Genomic DNA, 15127 nt, shown 5'->3' on the forward strand with positions numbered 1-15127 from the left:
TTTCCAATTTTACAGAATGCACCCCAGTATAGAAAACAAAGACTTAGTCCCACGTCAAAACTTTTGAATGGTAAGAATTTCAAATTTTTAAACCTAAATTCGAAATATTTCGAAAAAAGGATGCATTCCGGAAGCTGAACACTACAAGGTTCACGATGGTGTGCGTATAATAATGTAACGTCATCGAAATACAATTATTCTTAGAATAAAAACAATGATAAAAAAATCGTTAATACCTTACAGTTGAGAAAAAAAATCTTACATTTCTCTAAACTGGAGATTTCACAAATTTTTCTAACTTCAAATTATAATACCAAAAAACGGAAAAAAGGAACTCGTTATTTCTAATACTTTCAGAAAGTTTTTCTATAAGGCATCGTCTACAAATTACGTAACGCATGAAGGGTGGGGGGGAGGTGGGTTATGTCTGCGTTACTTATTGTTACATAGGGGGGAGGGAGGGGGGTTAGTTGAGACCGTTACGTAACTGTGATGTTTGCTCGAAATTAAAATTTTGGAGGGAGGCAGCTCATATCGAACGTTACTTATTGTTACATAGGGGAGAGGGGGTCAGAAATCTAGGTTTTCAGCGTTTCGTAATTTGTGTACGACGCCTAAAACTTTCTGGGTTTCTGAGCCACAAAGTTCTAAAGTGTGTATTCCAAAACGCACCGTTTCAAAAAATGACTGAAAAATTTCACGCACGTGAAAAACTTTGCATATTTTTATTATTGACCAATAGAGCAGTTATCATTTATCAGTGTACATTGGAACAAACTTGGTTTAAGTTTCATATTCTTTCTGCGATAAATAATTTGTTTTATACAAATATAAAACAAACTTGAAAGGTTACTGACTCGATATGAAATATAGCTACAAAACAATCTAATTCGATTGTTGATGTTTATAAGAGAGTAAAAAAGAACAATTCAATTAACCTTCTGTCCAGCACATGAATCCGGTTAAACCCATTACGATTTTGAATTCATCTAACAATTTTGCATATTCAATATTATTCAAAGTTAATCGGCTTATTTTTTAATTTTTTGTCGGGAATCCAACATGAACAACCTCAATTTTTGTTAAATCCAAGCAAATTTTATTGAATGTCGCGTTGCGCTTAACGTTATTCATGGGGAGTGGGAGTTACATGATGTTAGTACAGTTAAATATCGCGTTGTCATGTTTGCTGAAGATTTTAAAGTACACAAGGCTTTGCTTTTGGGTTTTCAGATTGAACAACATGAGGTGCGTTGGTCTAGTATCGCGAGTCTAATTAAATCTCGAAGAGCGCATCATAAGTTTGTCGAACATTTTTTTAATGATTTCAATCTAAAATGAAGGATAAATTTCTTAAAACCCATTCGAATTAAACCTTTCAAGCTAACGTTAGATGAGGCTATTGGTAGAACTGTCAGAACTGTTCGGGTAATTCTGTAAATTCTACAAATTTATTCGTATACCTTACTTACATTTGTAGAAGCGCAAAAAATCCGTAGATCTGGGAAGTTTGGCTATGGGGCCTGATTTAGAAGACAAGTAGACTCGACTCGATGTATTTCAAATGAGACGAACTGGTCATCGAAACTTTTGTAACACAGCCCTATATACTAAAGACATATGTTTCTTAAACACAGATATATGACCCACAATTCGATTAAAATAATTGCCGAATTATACATATTGCTTTTCTAGCTACCAGATAGTACAGTTCTGTAATCAACGTCGTAACGTGTATGTAAGGATATTATGCTGATTAAATAAATAGAGGAGAACATAATATAGTTTGTCAACGTTTAAATATATATATATTTTCGTTAATGCTTCGATCAGACGTTTGTTAATTTTATTGTATGCGTTTTCTTTTTTTTATTATTTGAAATTGAAACGTGAATTTAGTTTAGCACCGTTCTTAAAACTTGAATCTTGGTGTTGCCAATAGTACAGAAAAAAAAAACAAAACACTCACATAATTACCTGTTGACAATAATTGTAAGCACATTTAAAGCTAGTTATTTTGGTTAATGATGGCGTTACATTGCATTTATGTTGAAACTTCATTACCGATAACGTTAACAACTCAGGTGTACTGTAGTGATTATTTTTCGAGCTTATTCTATAAAACACAATGTAACATCCATTTCTATATATTATAATAATTTGCATATATTTAGTAAATATAATTTTCTGCGATTATTCTTGATAACATTGTATACTTTCTAGTCGTACTATCATCATGATATCTATTGTTCTTACATTCAGTGGAGAACAAAAAATTTCATAGTTATTCTGATAAAAATATTTATAAGTTTTTTCTGTTAATAGAACAATGCTGGAAATGCTTTCTCGACCATCTGCTACACTGGGATGTTATTCCTGAACAAGTTCACACGTTTTTGATACATTTAATATCGGTTAGGCACATTTGTATACTCTCTATTTCGACTATGATAAAATCCAATAATTGCAAACATATGGCACAGTTAATAAAGTTAATAAAAATCAGTAAATTGAGGATATTAGGTTTTTGATATAGTTTGATCGTTTAAAATAATCCCGTGCCACAGTTTGAACCATCCACAATCTTCTCTAAGCTCTTCTATAAATTATTAGTACGGCAGTTTTTACTCAGACATGACTTTCCAAAGTTGTTTCAAAAACTGTTTAGAACAGTGCTTTGCCATGCGTTGACCATAGTGTGCGTTTTGTTTGGTTTTAGCAATTCGGATCTGCGATGCTTGTTTCTATGCCTAGTTAACGGAAGGCAGATTTGCATTTAAACGCGTGTTCGTCCATTAGAGAATACAACACTTTTTCTTACTGCCCTTCCGTTTTTTCTTCTCATCTATAAGCGGTCTTTCTGATAGTTGAAACTTTCTAACTACACGGACTAGTTCGTGAAAAGCCTGATCAACATTGATTCGTAGTTTAGCACTGCATTCAATGTACGGAATCTTCAGTTGCCTGCTCAGTTGCTGAGCTTCTTCCAGTGAAACAACTCTCTGGTGATCCAAGTCTGATTTATTTCCAACCATCAACATTGGAAATTCGTCACGATCTTTTACGCGCAGTATTTGCTTGTGAAATTTGTAAATTTCATCGAAACTTGCATGATCCGTCACGGCGAAAACCAATAGAAACCCTTCGCCAGATCTCATGTACTGTTCACGCATTGCACTGAATTCTTCCTGTCCAGCAGTATCCAAAACTATATAGAAATACGTTGTGTATCAGAATTTTCATTTTACATTTGATAACTTACTATCGAGTTTGGCAGGAATATCATCGATAACACATTGTTTGTTGTATGAGTCTTCAATAGTTGGATCATAATCATGGACAAAATAACTCTGAAATATAAAAGTAATTAAAAGAAATATTAAAGCATCACGATTTGCATCAGCATGAAACTTAATTGATAATTGTTAATATAAGATTAGTACACACGCCCTTTTTATTTACCCAACTTTTTCATTTTTTTCTTGTAACCTAAATACCTATGGTGTCAGATTAGAAAATAGTGAAGTGTTGCAACATAACTTAATACTTTTACTTCAACATATTCAATACACATTGAAAATACAGCTTATCTTTTTGTAAACAAATTTAAGGAAAGCAGTATCTGTTTTAATCATTGAGTAAAAAAGAGCACGAATATTCTTCATATTTTCTTTTTATTTTATTTTAATCAATACATATTTTTTCAAAGCCTAAAAAAATCATCACAAACTTATTCATCTTTTTATTAAAAATAATACAAGAGCTACGACTACTATAGCTAGATGTGTTTGCCACAAATTCAATGTCACTACGGGCTGAAGGTGGATGAGAACATCAACACGCCGTGAACTATGTAGTCCAATATGCAACAATTGTCTTTTCAACACAATTCGATGCGCGTTCAATGTAACACTCGGTCGTGTATCGTTGATGATGACGAAACTGAGGGTAAATTATGTGGGCGATCAATGATCAAAGCTGTTTTTTCGATACTTTTTTATGAATTAGCATTCCGGTCAATCGTGCGGGTGGATTTTTATGTTCAGACCAATGCAACGTTTCTCTAGAATCTCCACTTGAGATGATGACTACCTATTTAGATGAGAGCGGGTGGGAAAGGGTACGAGGTGACACTACATGTATTAATTTTGCAAACCGATGCCAGATGCCACAAAACTGTTCTCTATTCAGTATACTAAGTTTTTCTTTTCATTGAGAACGTCATGCTTAACATAACAGTATAAGAAATTGAATCTTTTCTAAAAATACCTGTATAAACTGTATAGTAATTGCTGATTTTCCAACTCCTCCTCCTCCTACTACAACAAGTTTATATGTCTGAGCGTAGCTGCTGTGATTTGACTGATTGTATCGAGACATGATTCCAAAAGCACTTATAAAACGGTTTACGAACAAATAAATTAAAATCAGACAAAACCAATCAATTTAACGATATGAAATAAGCTTTCAGTGGGATTTAATACAATTAAAATGGAAAAACGCTGGGAGTAAAAAAGTCGCTCGCTGAAGTTGTGTACATTTTTTGGAATTGGAACTAATTGCAAAAGTGACATCAGTCTAGGGTTGCCAAATATTTTTTAACTCACTGAACGAGACAAACTTTTCTGAATATCGGATACGTACGACGACACCGGCTTCACACTATGTGATTAGTATTGAATAAAATTTAATAATTATATTTGACACGTATTAGAGAAACAAAATTTCTAAAATTTAAATGCATTATTGAATACTGGAACTATGATGGATGATTGATTATTTAATCCATGATGCAAAAATAAATATTAATGGCAACTGTGTTTTCATCTTCTGTAAATAAAAAGCTGAATAAGACAACTATGGGGAAAAGCAAATCTGACATTTTTTTGATGGCTGCGTACGGTTTGGTTTAGGATATCCAGCACAATGAAATGTACACAGGTGCGGCAGAAGTCGGCATTTGGCAGAATTAGTAGCGGAAATGCGTATGCGATTTGATGTGGTATTCCGCATTCTTTAACTGTCACCTAAAAGGAGGTAAAGTTTCATTAATATATTGAAAGAACTATCGACACTGATGAATTTACTATGCTGTTTTGTATAGTTCTATCTCTTCAATGGTTACAAGCTAGACCATAGGCGTAGGGATACCATCCGTCCTGATTCAGCAGCAGGGCATGTCCTGATTTTGAGATCCTTTTAGGGCGTTCTGGTTTATGTTTCATATTCAAGCATTTGTCCTGATTTTCTTAAGATATTCAGTTTTGATAACTCGGCACTTTTTGAAAAATGACACTTTGATTCCCGGAAACAATGCTTGAATGATTTTTATGTTTGGTTGAATCTCAGTGGAGTAACGAAAGAAATCACCTACTGCCGCATATAATAGGTCCGTCCCTTTTGCATTTTGATTTAAACTTTTTTTTTTCCACGAGCGGTGATGGCGGACAGTGCACGCAGCCCATTTTGACGTTTTCTGTAGGTCAGGGAATTTTCGCCCAACAAATAATTTTGTTGGATAACATTGGATCTGGTACCAGCGGTTCTGGTACCCACTTTTTGAATGGTTTGCCCTTATTCGCAAATAGATTTTCTTTTAGTTGGAAAAAGCATCAATCATTCCTCCAAAAAATCACTGATGACGTTGCTCGCGTAACTGAAAAACCGTTGTTACATAGAAGAAAAGTTGGTTCAAAATTCTTTGTATTTGAAATGAAATCTGGTCTAAAGCAGGTATTAGACGAAGCAAACATTTGCTATTTTTGGTACGAATTTCATTTGCACAAAACAAAATCCGTACCAAAAATAGCGAATATTAGCTTCGTCTAATACCTGCTTAAGCCGTAAATCCAAAAAGCGCGAGTTTTATAATTAAGTACACTGACATGAATATTACTGGTAAAGTTATTTATTATTACTTGCAACTAGTGAACCTGTATATTAGAGAAACGACAAAGCACTCACCGTTAAGGAAACTGTCAACATCAAAACGGGGGAGCTGTATAATTTTGCATTGCCGTGTTATCCGTTATGTTTATATTTAATTTTATATACTTTCACCATAATTGATCATTATTTTGTTGACCATACAAACGGTTTGTGAACCACCAAATAAAAATCATTGTGATGAAGCAATTTTGAAGCATTCTCAATTCATTGTTTAGCAATAGAATATGAAAAACGTATGAAAATAAACATATCCTTTATTGAACCTGATTGCAATACCTCTCAATGTGTTACATTTCTTGTTCGTTTGGCTCGGATTTTGACATGTTCGTTTGGCTCACAACATTATCTCCGCATATCTCTCCCTCTGAGTATTGCTATTAACGCCAGTTTTCACGTTCTCAGTCTACTGATCTTAACGAAATTTTAAATGATATTTTCAAATAAATGTGTTTTTTGAGCAACTAAATTTTATTTTTAATTTTTGTTAATCTTGCATTCTTTTTAAAGTACACTAAAGTCGCTTTTTACGCGGGGGATACGTGCCGCGTAATAAAAACCGCGTAAATTCCGGAATCCGCGTAAAAAAACGCGTAAATTCCGGAATCCGCGTAAAAAAAAACCGCGTAAACTCCGGAGTCCGCGTAAAAAAAAACGTGTGAATTCCGGAATCCGCGTAAAAAAAGGCCGCGTAAAAAACCGCGTGAAAAGCGACCTTAGCGTATCTGTAGAAGGTACACTTCATCCGTCTTGGTTGAAAAAGGGGGTTGTGTGGTGGTTATTTGCGTTTTGTTCTTATTTTCATGCAATGCGATTATTGCAATACTGTATGCGGTTTAATAAATTAGGTAAAGTTCGTTTCCACTTTCGTGCCGGGCTTATTTTAGTTTCGGAATAGAATATAGGGGAACCGTGGGTAAGATAGTCATTGTCATTATTTTTCTCTAAAACAAGAAGCAGCTTCGAAAACCAGCAATGTTCAAATCATGAAGTTGAACCGGAAGTACTGATACGTCGGACAAGCCTATCATCTTTTAAACTCTTTCACTGGGCGGGGGAAGTACACTGGGTTTTAGCCTTTGTACAAATACCATTTTCACTATTTTCATTTCCGTATTATTATTTAGTATATACTTAAAGTTGTCTATAGCTATAGAAGAGCCTGTTCACTTTAATAGGTAAAAATAACTATCTATCCTATCCTAGCTTTGGGGTGCTACATGCCGATTCGGAACTTGACCTTCTGTTTGTTATACACAGACTTCGCAGCCAACTGTTTAGTATACAGGACAATTGCGGGGCTAGCGCTACGATCCTAGTCTCTCCCGAGCTGAGACTCAAACCTACGACGAGGCCAGCATCGTACCTCGAGACCGTCTGGGAGATTCTATCCTATCTATCCTTTTCTGCAATCTTATTTAATGTCCTGCGTTCAGTACATTTAGCAACGCTTTGTGGCACTCTTGATAGTGAAAAATACATCAATATTTAGCATGAGGTTTCAAACTAAAAATAAATAAAAATTATTTTGGATTAGATTTCACATGGTGAGAATGCTGAAAAAAGAAAAAAATAATTACCGTAAACTGGGGTGACTTTGATCACTTTTTGGCGAATGTACGAGATTCATACAAAATTTTTAGAATATATATGAATTGTTATCCACTGAGAGAGAAGGTGGTCTAAAATCATCAAAAACTAGTCCACGAGGAATATGACTTATGAAATTGGCCAAATTTGCATGTTACTTCACGTCTTGGGTTTTTGTTAAGAAGAAATATGTTATACGCTGTGGAGAATATTGGGACTCAACATTGCCTTTGAGGAAAAACTTGCAAAAATAACAATAAAATGTATTGTTATAATATTTGTTCATCTTAAGAACTAATCTGGGAACAAAATAAAAAAAACTTTACGTATTGCAGCTTGTTGTTTTGAATCTGCTTGAACCGATTGTTTGTATGCAACAAAAATCGCCAAAAATACACTTTATTTTCAATTAATATTTTAGCATGAAAAACACTCTTTAAATAGCAGGAAATGCATGAGTAGTAGCAATGCGAACATATATTCACGCATTCAGTGAATATTACGACAAGTCCCAAGCACTACGAGCTCTTTTTTACCACATTTTCAAAAAAGAGGTACAGTGATCAAAGTCACCCCGGTGATCAAAGTCACCCCAGTTTACGGTACTACAATTACAGCTCAAAAGCTCATTTTACTCAAGAGACGAATAGTTGATATTATTTAAAAAAAACTATATCTATTGCTTCCGAAAAGAATAATATTTTTAAAAATTATTTTTTACTTATTTGTTACCCCTGCGATATGATCAAAACTACATTGTATATTGATTCATGAGTCAGCAAAACCATCAATGACAAATCTTTATTTATCATCTTAATAGAATAAATATTAAAATCGTATCGCGAAGAGAAGGTTTCCTTTGAATTGTATTATTAAATCGTTTAATTTGAGCATTTGATGGTATCCTTTCACTGTTCAATATCTAAAGAATTTTTGGGAAATGTGTGAGTGCGTCATTTAGTTCATATCATAATTTCTCCAAATGACCGGCAAAAATTATTATAAACCTAACGGTTTGCCTGCTGTTCCCCTACATTGTCTTGCCGGAACAGTAACGAACGTAATTGACATAATTTAGGCTTCGAATGAACGATCCGTGTGTTCTTTTATTATAGTGTAAATTGTTAGCATAGGTAATCGTGGACATTTGCGAGAATATTTTTTTAAGTTGCACAATATTACGTTGTTAACGTGTACTGGTTATCAGTTTGACTTCAACCGGGTAAATGTGAGGATAACCTTGCGGAAAGTTAAAAAAATAGCATGGATCTTCTGATATTGACATTCATTGTAGTGCATATGATTCTTGTTAACGGTCAAAGTGAGTAGAATTCATGTGGCATCGACATACCTAACATGCAATTCACTTGCATTTTTTTCTCTTCGTTACCTAATTTTGTATGACCTTTCATAACGGTTTTTGTACAGCTTTTCACGAGCACACGGTTAGATGTAGTTCATATGATCCAACACAATTTATTTTCATTTCAATCGTTCTGATGAATTGCTAGAAAGAAATTTCGAAATCATCACTCACCAAGTTTTATGCTCTAGTAACTCTAGTATCGTTCAAGTTCAAACTTTTCAGTGCCGGTGATGCTTTAACCATATCGATTTTTTATGATCAATATATCATTTGTTAGAAAGTATTTCATCATTGATTACATCTATTAGTTGGTAGTTTTTTTTTGGCTTGATAGGTATCAATGGTATCAATGTTAACGCTACACAACATCAGCTCAATTGTTATTACGAAGTGCAAACGACATTGAGTTTTTATGTGTGAAATGTTTTGCTAGCTTGAGCATATATTGTTCAGATTCAATATGGGTATTCATGTCGAGCTCGTAAACAAATACCCAGCCGTAAAAATACTCACCTCCATTGACGAGTAATGGAAGATACACAGTTTACGGCTGGGTATTCGTATACGAGCTTGATGTGAAGACCCCTAATGAATTAGTTTGAGACCGGTGGTATTTATTAAGCGATACCATGTTTATTGGATTGTTAGTTCTGTACAGCACCCCGTTGCGTGTGATTGTAGTGAAGTGTGTCGATCGTTTAGAATTATGCCATTAGCTGATATTTGTTGGAAGTTGTTGCTGTTCCCGTGGATTGCTAAATTTGGTCAATGGAAGGAGATTTGCTGGCTTCAATTTCAGACGACAACTCCGTTTCCTTTTATCACGTTGCCAAACGGATACACCTTTCCTTCCACAACCACGACGCCATCGTTCACATTCATTCCGCTTACAACAGCACCCGTGAACGCTAGCACCGGAACAACTGCGTTAACCACAGTCACATCGGTTCCATCCAATACCACAACGACTGCCCAAAATACATCGATCAGCACTACTACTACGTTTTCCACGCTGACATCTACAACATTTCAGACGACACAATCTACTGGCACTGCAACAACTGTGACATCACCGATATCTTCAACATTGTTTACCTCACCCTTAACAAGTACGACCTTTGCTACCACCAGTGGAACTACCGTCAGTGTATCTCCAACAACTCAAACCATTCCAACGCCACCCTTAACGTCGACGCCAGGTTCTTCGCTTTTTCCAACAGTAACGTTCACTACACCTTTTCCCACAAGCACAATCTCTAGTGGAACTTTAACAACATTACCTCCAATTACCACAGTGTCTAATATATCACCTCTGCCAACTTTTCCCACTTTCTTGTCCACACTGTATCCACCTACAACGCCAGGTACCGTTTCTACCACAGCAACAGTTTGTGCACCTGTACCATCAACGTGTCCTCCGACCATTAGCGTTACCCCAGTAGCAGCAGCCATTGATCCTCGACTATTGCCTCGACAGCTACCCAACGGCTGCCCTTGCATAGATATCAGACAGCAGAGCTATGTTTAAATATTTTTCGATAGTTTAGGTATCTAGTCAAGACAGTTCACTCTATCATTAGTCATCCTCACACGTACTTCACAATGATGCGTTTCCCCAAAATACTTAGATGATGCTTGTTCAACTCCTGACGGGCAGTCTGGCATTTGTATAATGTATAACGACTGTGATTTCATTATGCGTCTTCTCGTCCAAAACTCCCAGAAGCGTGATCCAAATATAGAAAACTTTGTGATTCAAAGCATTTGTGGAAATCGCGACACCTCACAGCTGGTAAGTAGAACCGTTTTCCTCCATGAAACCTCTCCAATGAATTTGATTTAATTTCAGGTGTGCTGTTCTGCCCTTAGATTTTCGCAACAAACCATCGCAACCACTACCTCAGGATCATTTTTCTTCTCAAATATACAATCAGTTACCACTCCAGTGGTACCTACTAATACCGTTGGATTACAGAACGGACAATATAGATTACCAACAAATCCCATCGAAATGTGTGGGATGTCTAATGCATCCCATTCACGAGTCGTTGGTGGAGTGGATGCTCAACGAGGAGCTTGGCCGTGGATTGCTGTTTTAGGATACCGTGCAAGCAATTTCGATCTAACGACGGGATTTCGATTTCTTTGTGGAGGCACTCTAATAACCAGTAGACATGTGCTTAGTTCAGCGCATTGCATTCAAAATTTGTTGTTTTTTGTGCGACTAGGGGAGTATGATATAACATCCGACAATGATGGAGCGAACCCAGTCGATATTTATGTTGAAAAAACTTTCGTCCACGAACAGTACAATGCGAAAACGATTCAACATGACATCGCTCTGATTCGTTTGCAGCAAAATGCACCACTTTCGAACGCCATCAAGCCCATTTGTTTACCGGTGGAGCAAGCGATACGTTCAGCTGACCTAACATATTACTCACCATTCGTTGCCGGTTGGGGTGCAACGTCATACCGAGGTCCAACCGCTAGCCGACTGCAAGAAGTACAGGTAGTTGTCGTGCCCATCGACCAGTGCGCCTTCAACTACCAGCTGTACTTTCCAGATCAGATATTCGACAATACGGTGCTTTGCGCTGGACTTCCTCAAGGCGGAAAAGATTCTTGTCAAGGCGATAGCGGTGGACCATTGATGTTGCCACAGGTGAGTACGAAAATTATGGTTGTAGTAGATGTGTCAACTATTTTAATTCGTATTCATATTATGTGGCTAAATAACATTAATTTCAGTTTTAATGGATTTAGTTTGTGTTTGAAAAGTACACTCTCTCGTTTTTCTTAATTTGCACTATATTGCGGTTTTTGAACGACACTTACATTAACTGTTATGTACTCGGCAAGGTACCCGGGTTTATTGCTAGGGTTTAGGCTTTATTGCTTTAAAAAACAAGGATAACCTCAACTCAACCAGCTGAAACTTATGGAATGCTCCTAACTAGTGGACATAAAACATTTTCCAGCATCAAATTGTTTATAGCAGTAGAGGGGGTCGAAGGGGGGGACTTCGAATTTTTTTACCCCATAAGTACTCGGCAGGGTATCCGGGTACCCACAAAATGAAATGCTTCTTGCTTATTTATTTTTGTCCGATTTTCGATCTTGGCTTGCCAAAAGGTTGGAAAATCTGTCTACTTTTAGAATCCGGGACTGACATGAACCTGTGACCACAGCTGGTTGCTGTAAATCCGGATCTTCGGGAGCATGTTTCGACGAGACGGAGTAGTACAATTGTCAATAAAACCGAACAAAATTGGTATCAAAATTCATGAAATCACTCTAGAAGTTGATTTTCATTCATTCTGAGTCCATCTGTCCGAAATGGTCATCTCGAAGCAGATTCCCGATCTTGAACATGGTTCCGAGGATCCGGATTTACGAGAACCATATTAGACCAATGGCTCTGTAGGTCCCGTATACTAAAATAGATAAATTTTTCAACCTTTTGACGGATCAAGATTGAAAATAGGTCAAGAATTGAAGAAGTAAGAAGCATTTAATTTTGGTGGGTACCCGGGTACCCTGCCGAGTACTTACGTGTGTTAAAATTGCCGAGTACAAAACGTTCAACTCATCAAATAAGTATTAGGAAGTAATTTTCAATGCTCGGATCTAACATTTTGCATGTGTCTCTAGAAGCAACATGTCTATTGTTATTACCATAATTGAAATTTTTAATACCTCTGAAAGTCCGCTCAGCTAGTTTTATGATTTGTACGTTGCTAATATTATACTATACCTAACAGGTTTTTGCTCAACACAACGACACGTATACTTTTGCTTCAGAAGCTCATGGGATTCCCCTCTTTCGAACAACCTTTGGTCATTTTCTGCGTGAATCATGACCGTAACGAATCTGCACGTTTAGGTGTTAGTAGCAAATCGCACATAACACAAATTGTTTGGTGGTTTTCAGATGAATCGGTGTGATACGTACCTATTTATCTTTTTACAATCACAAACTTATTTTTGGAAATGAGTGCCACAAAAAATGAAACGAACCAAACTCGTCTAAAACATGCGTTCAGGACAACATAGCTCATATTATTAAAAATGAAATTAGACTATATCATTAAGTATTTGAGAATATAAAATATCTAATTCCTAGAAATAAAACGTTCTCTGGATACTGTTCAAATTTGTTTAATTATAATGCAAACTCGATGCTAATGTATGTATACATCTACTATCAACAGCGTTCGAGTAATGGCCAATACTACTATTTCAACCTAATTGGAATTGTTTCCTACGGATATGAGTGTGCAAAGGCAGGTTTCCCAGGAGTGTACGTGAAGGTCGGACCGTACATTCCATGGATCGAATCGAAGCTGAATCTTTAATGATTAGTATCGCTAGAACCATTGACCGCTGCAATCATCGACCTTTAAAAGTATTCAACGGCAAACCTATTGATGTTTATAATCATTCTAATATTTTTTTCATGCGGATATAAATAAAGTGATTGTTTGTTTATAGCGAAACCATGATTGATGCAGTAATCGTAATTCATAAGTCATTGGTATTCAAACTGTGTATGCTAATCAATTCTGTACCGCAGTGTTGAATGAGGTGTATGGTTCCTCGTTATATCACTGGCCTCGTTATGTCACTTATAATTTTTGATTCGCATCTCTTCATCTCTTATATATTAAAAAGATATTAATAATAAAATATGGTTTATGCTGCGATGAAGACTTCTCACCCATTCATTTAAAGTTCACTCGTTCGTAAACCTTTCAGGAAGCGCGTGAATGAAGAAACCAGAAATTTTACTAAGACTGCTACTGGTGATGATGATGATCCAAAAATGTTTACCATTCGTAATCTACATCCTTATTATTGAATACGAAGGCGAATTATATTCCAATCGAAAACACCGTACAAAGTATTTAATAATAAATGACTGACAACCACTGTATATCAAATTTCATTTTCATTAAAGGATTTGTTTTGTCGTTTTGAGTTTGTAAGGAGAACCCCACTGATTTATTTGAATCATTTGTCAAACTACGTGAAACTTTTTGAAAATGAGAAGATAAAGATATTTTACTACTACTGGTAAACGCTATTACGTTTGTTTCGTCGCAGATGGTACACGAACAGCAGCTTAATTTTATATAGAAGATAACATTGGTTGATAAGAAAGTGATGTGATAATTCATCTTAGGCATTTCATCCCAAATATCGTAGAATGATATCTAAATGTCTCGTCATAACAGAGTAAGATAATAAAATCATATTTGCGAAAGTTTCAATGCAAACAACTTAAAATTGAACTTGAAAACTTCACTATAAAGGAATTGATTGACATGTTAGAAGGTGTGAAAATCCTGGATTTGAAACATTTTGTTACATTGTACAAATTGAATGCTAATCTAAACATATAAAAATGCAGCTCTGTCTGTCTATCTGATCCATATAGTCTTGGAAACTACTGAACCGATCGGCGTGAAATTTTGTGCATAGGGGTTTTAGGGACCGAGAAAGGTGACTAAGATAGTTCGAGACCCCTCCCTCTCCTGGAAGGGAGAATTCCCATACAAATGAAAGAAAATTTCGCACAACTCGAGAACCAATCAAGCAAATACAACCAAATGTTGCATGTGAATATTTTAGGGATAACAAAAATGTCCATATTGTCCCCTGCTTTTTCTGTAAAGGAGGGGTCTCATAAAAATGAAACACAAATTAAGCATAACTCGAGCACCAATCAAGCAAATACAACCAAATTTTGTGTACGAATGTTTTTGAGAGCAAGAAAAATTTTCATGGTGGTTCGACACCCCTCCCTCTTCTGGATGGAGGGCTCTCATACAAATGAAACTCAAATTTCTTCACAACTCAAGAACTAATCACGCAAATGAAACCAAATTTAACATGTGGAGGTTTTTGGGTGCAAAAAATATTTTCATGATGGTTCGACATCCCTCCCTCTTCTGGATGGGAGGGCTCTCATACAAATCAAACACAAATTTCTATGGTGATTTGACACTTATCCGTACTCTGGAAGTGGAACAGGTCTTCCATACAAAAAACAGATATTTTAACCAGTTTATTCCGGAAAACAGCGTAAAATGATCGAGTCGATGCACAGGAGCCAAAAATCGACTCCAGACGCCATTTTTTAATTTAGGATGAAAACATCCGGCTTCTAAAATGCGTGTTTCCGGAACCAGAATGACGCCCAGCGACCAGAAAAATGGCAAC

General features: G+C 36.1%; 3 protein-coding genes across 4 annotated transcripts; 2 read left to right on the plus strand and 1 right to left on the minus strand.

The window, feature by feature from the left end:
• Positions 1 to 1782: 1782 nt before the first annotated feature.
• Positions 1783 to 4577, minus strand: LOC129727103 (ras-like protein 2). Of its 2 annotated transcripts, XM_055684569.1 has the most exons (4): positions 4270 to 4577; positions 3263 to 3350; positions 2783 to 3208; positions 1783 to 2750 (listed from the first exon to the last, which is right to left on the minus strand). In XM_055684569.1, the coding sequence occupies exons 1-3, from the start codon at positions 4378 to 4380 to the stop codon at positions 2796 to 2798; spliced, it is 612 nt and encodes a 203-aa protein (XP_055540544.1). In that variant the 5' UTR covers positions 4381 to 4577; the 3' UTR covers positions 1783 to 2750; positions 2783 to 2795. The 2 variants fall into 2 exon arrangements, with proteins under 2 accessions (XP_055540544.1, XP_055540543.1); XM_055684568.1 differs by having other exon boundaries at positions 1783 to 3208; positions 4270 to 4576.
• A 4156-nt stretch (positions 4578 to 8733) lies between these two features.
• On the plus strand, positions 8734 to 13407 carry LOC129727100 (venom serine protease Bi-VSP-like). The gene is made up of 4 exons (XM_055684565.1): positions 8734 to 8857; positions 10531 to 10694; positions 10752 to 11567; positions 13117 to 13407. The coding sequence occupies exons 1-4, from the start codon at positions 8800 to 8802 to the stop codon at positions 13258 to 13260; spliced, it is 1182 nt and encodes a 393-aa protein (XP_055540540.1). The 5' UTR covers positions 8734 to 8799; the 3' UTR covers positions 13261 to 13407.
• On the plus strand, positions 9539 to 10550 carry LOC129727102 (uncharacterized). Its single transcript, XM_055684567.1, has one exon. The coding sequence runs from the start codon at positions 9609 to 9611 to the stop codon at positions 10428 to 10430; it is 822 nt and encodes a 273-aa protein (XP_055540542.1). The 5' UTR covers positions 9539 to 9608; the 3' UTR covers positions 10431 to 10550.
• Positions 13408 to 15127: the final 1720 nt, after the last annotated feature.

The sequence above is a fragment of the Wyeomyia smithii genome, chromosome 3 (assembly GCF_029784165.1).
Source record: "Wyeomyia smithii strain HCP4-BCI-WySm-NY-G18 chromosome 3, ASM2978416v1, whole genome shotgun sequence".
NCBI classification, from domain to species: Eukaryota; Metazoa; Arthropoda; class Insecta; order Diptera; family Culicidae; genus Wyeomyia; species Wyeomyia smithii.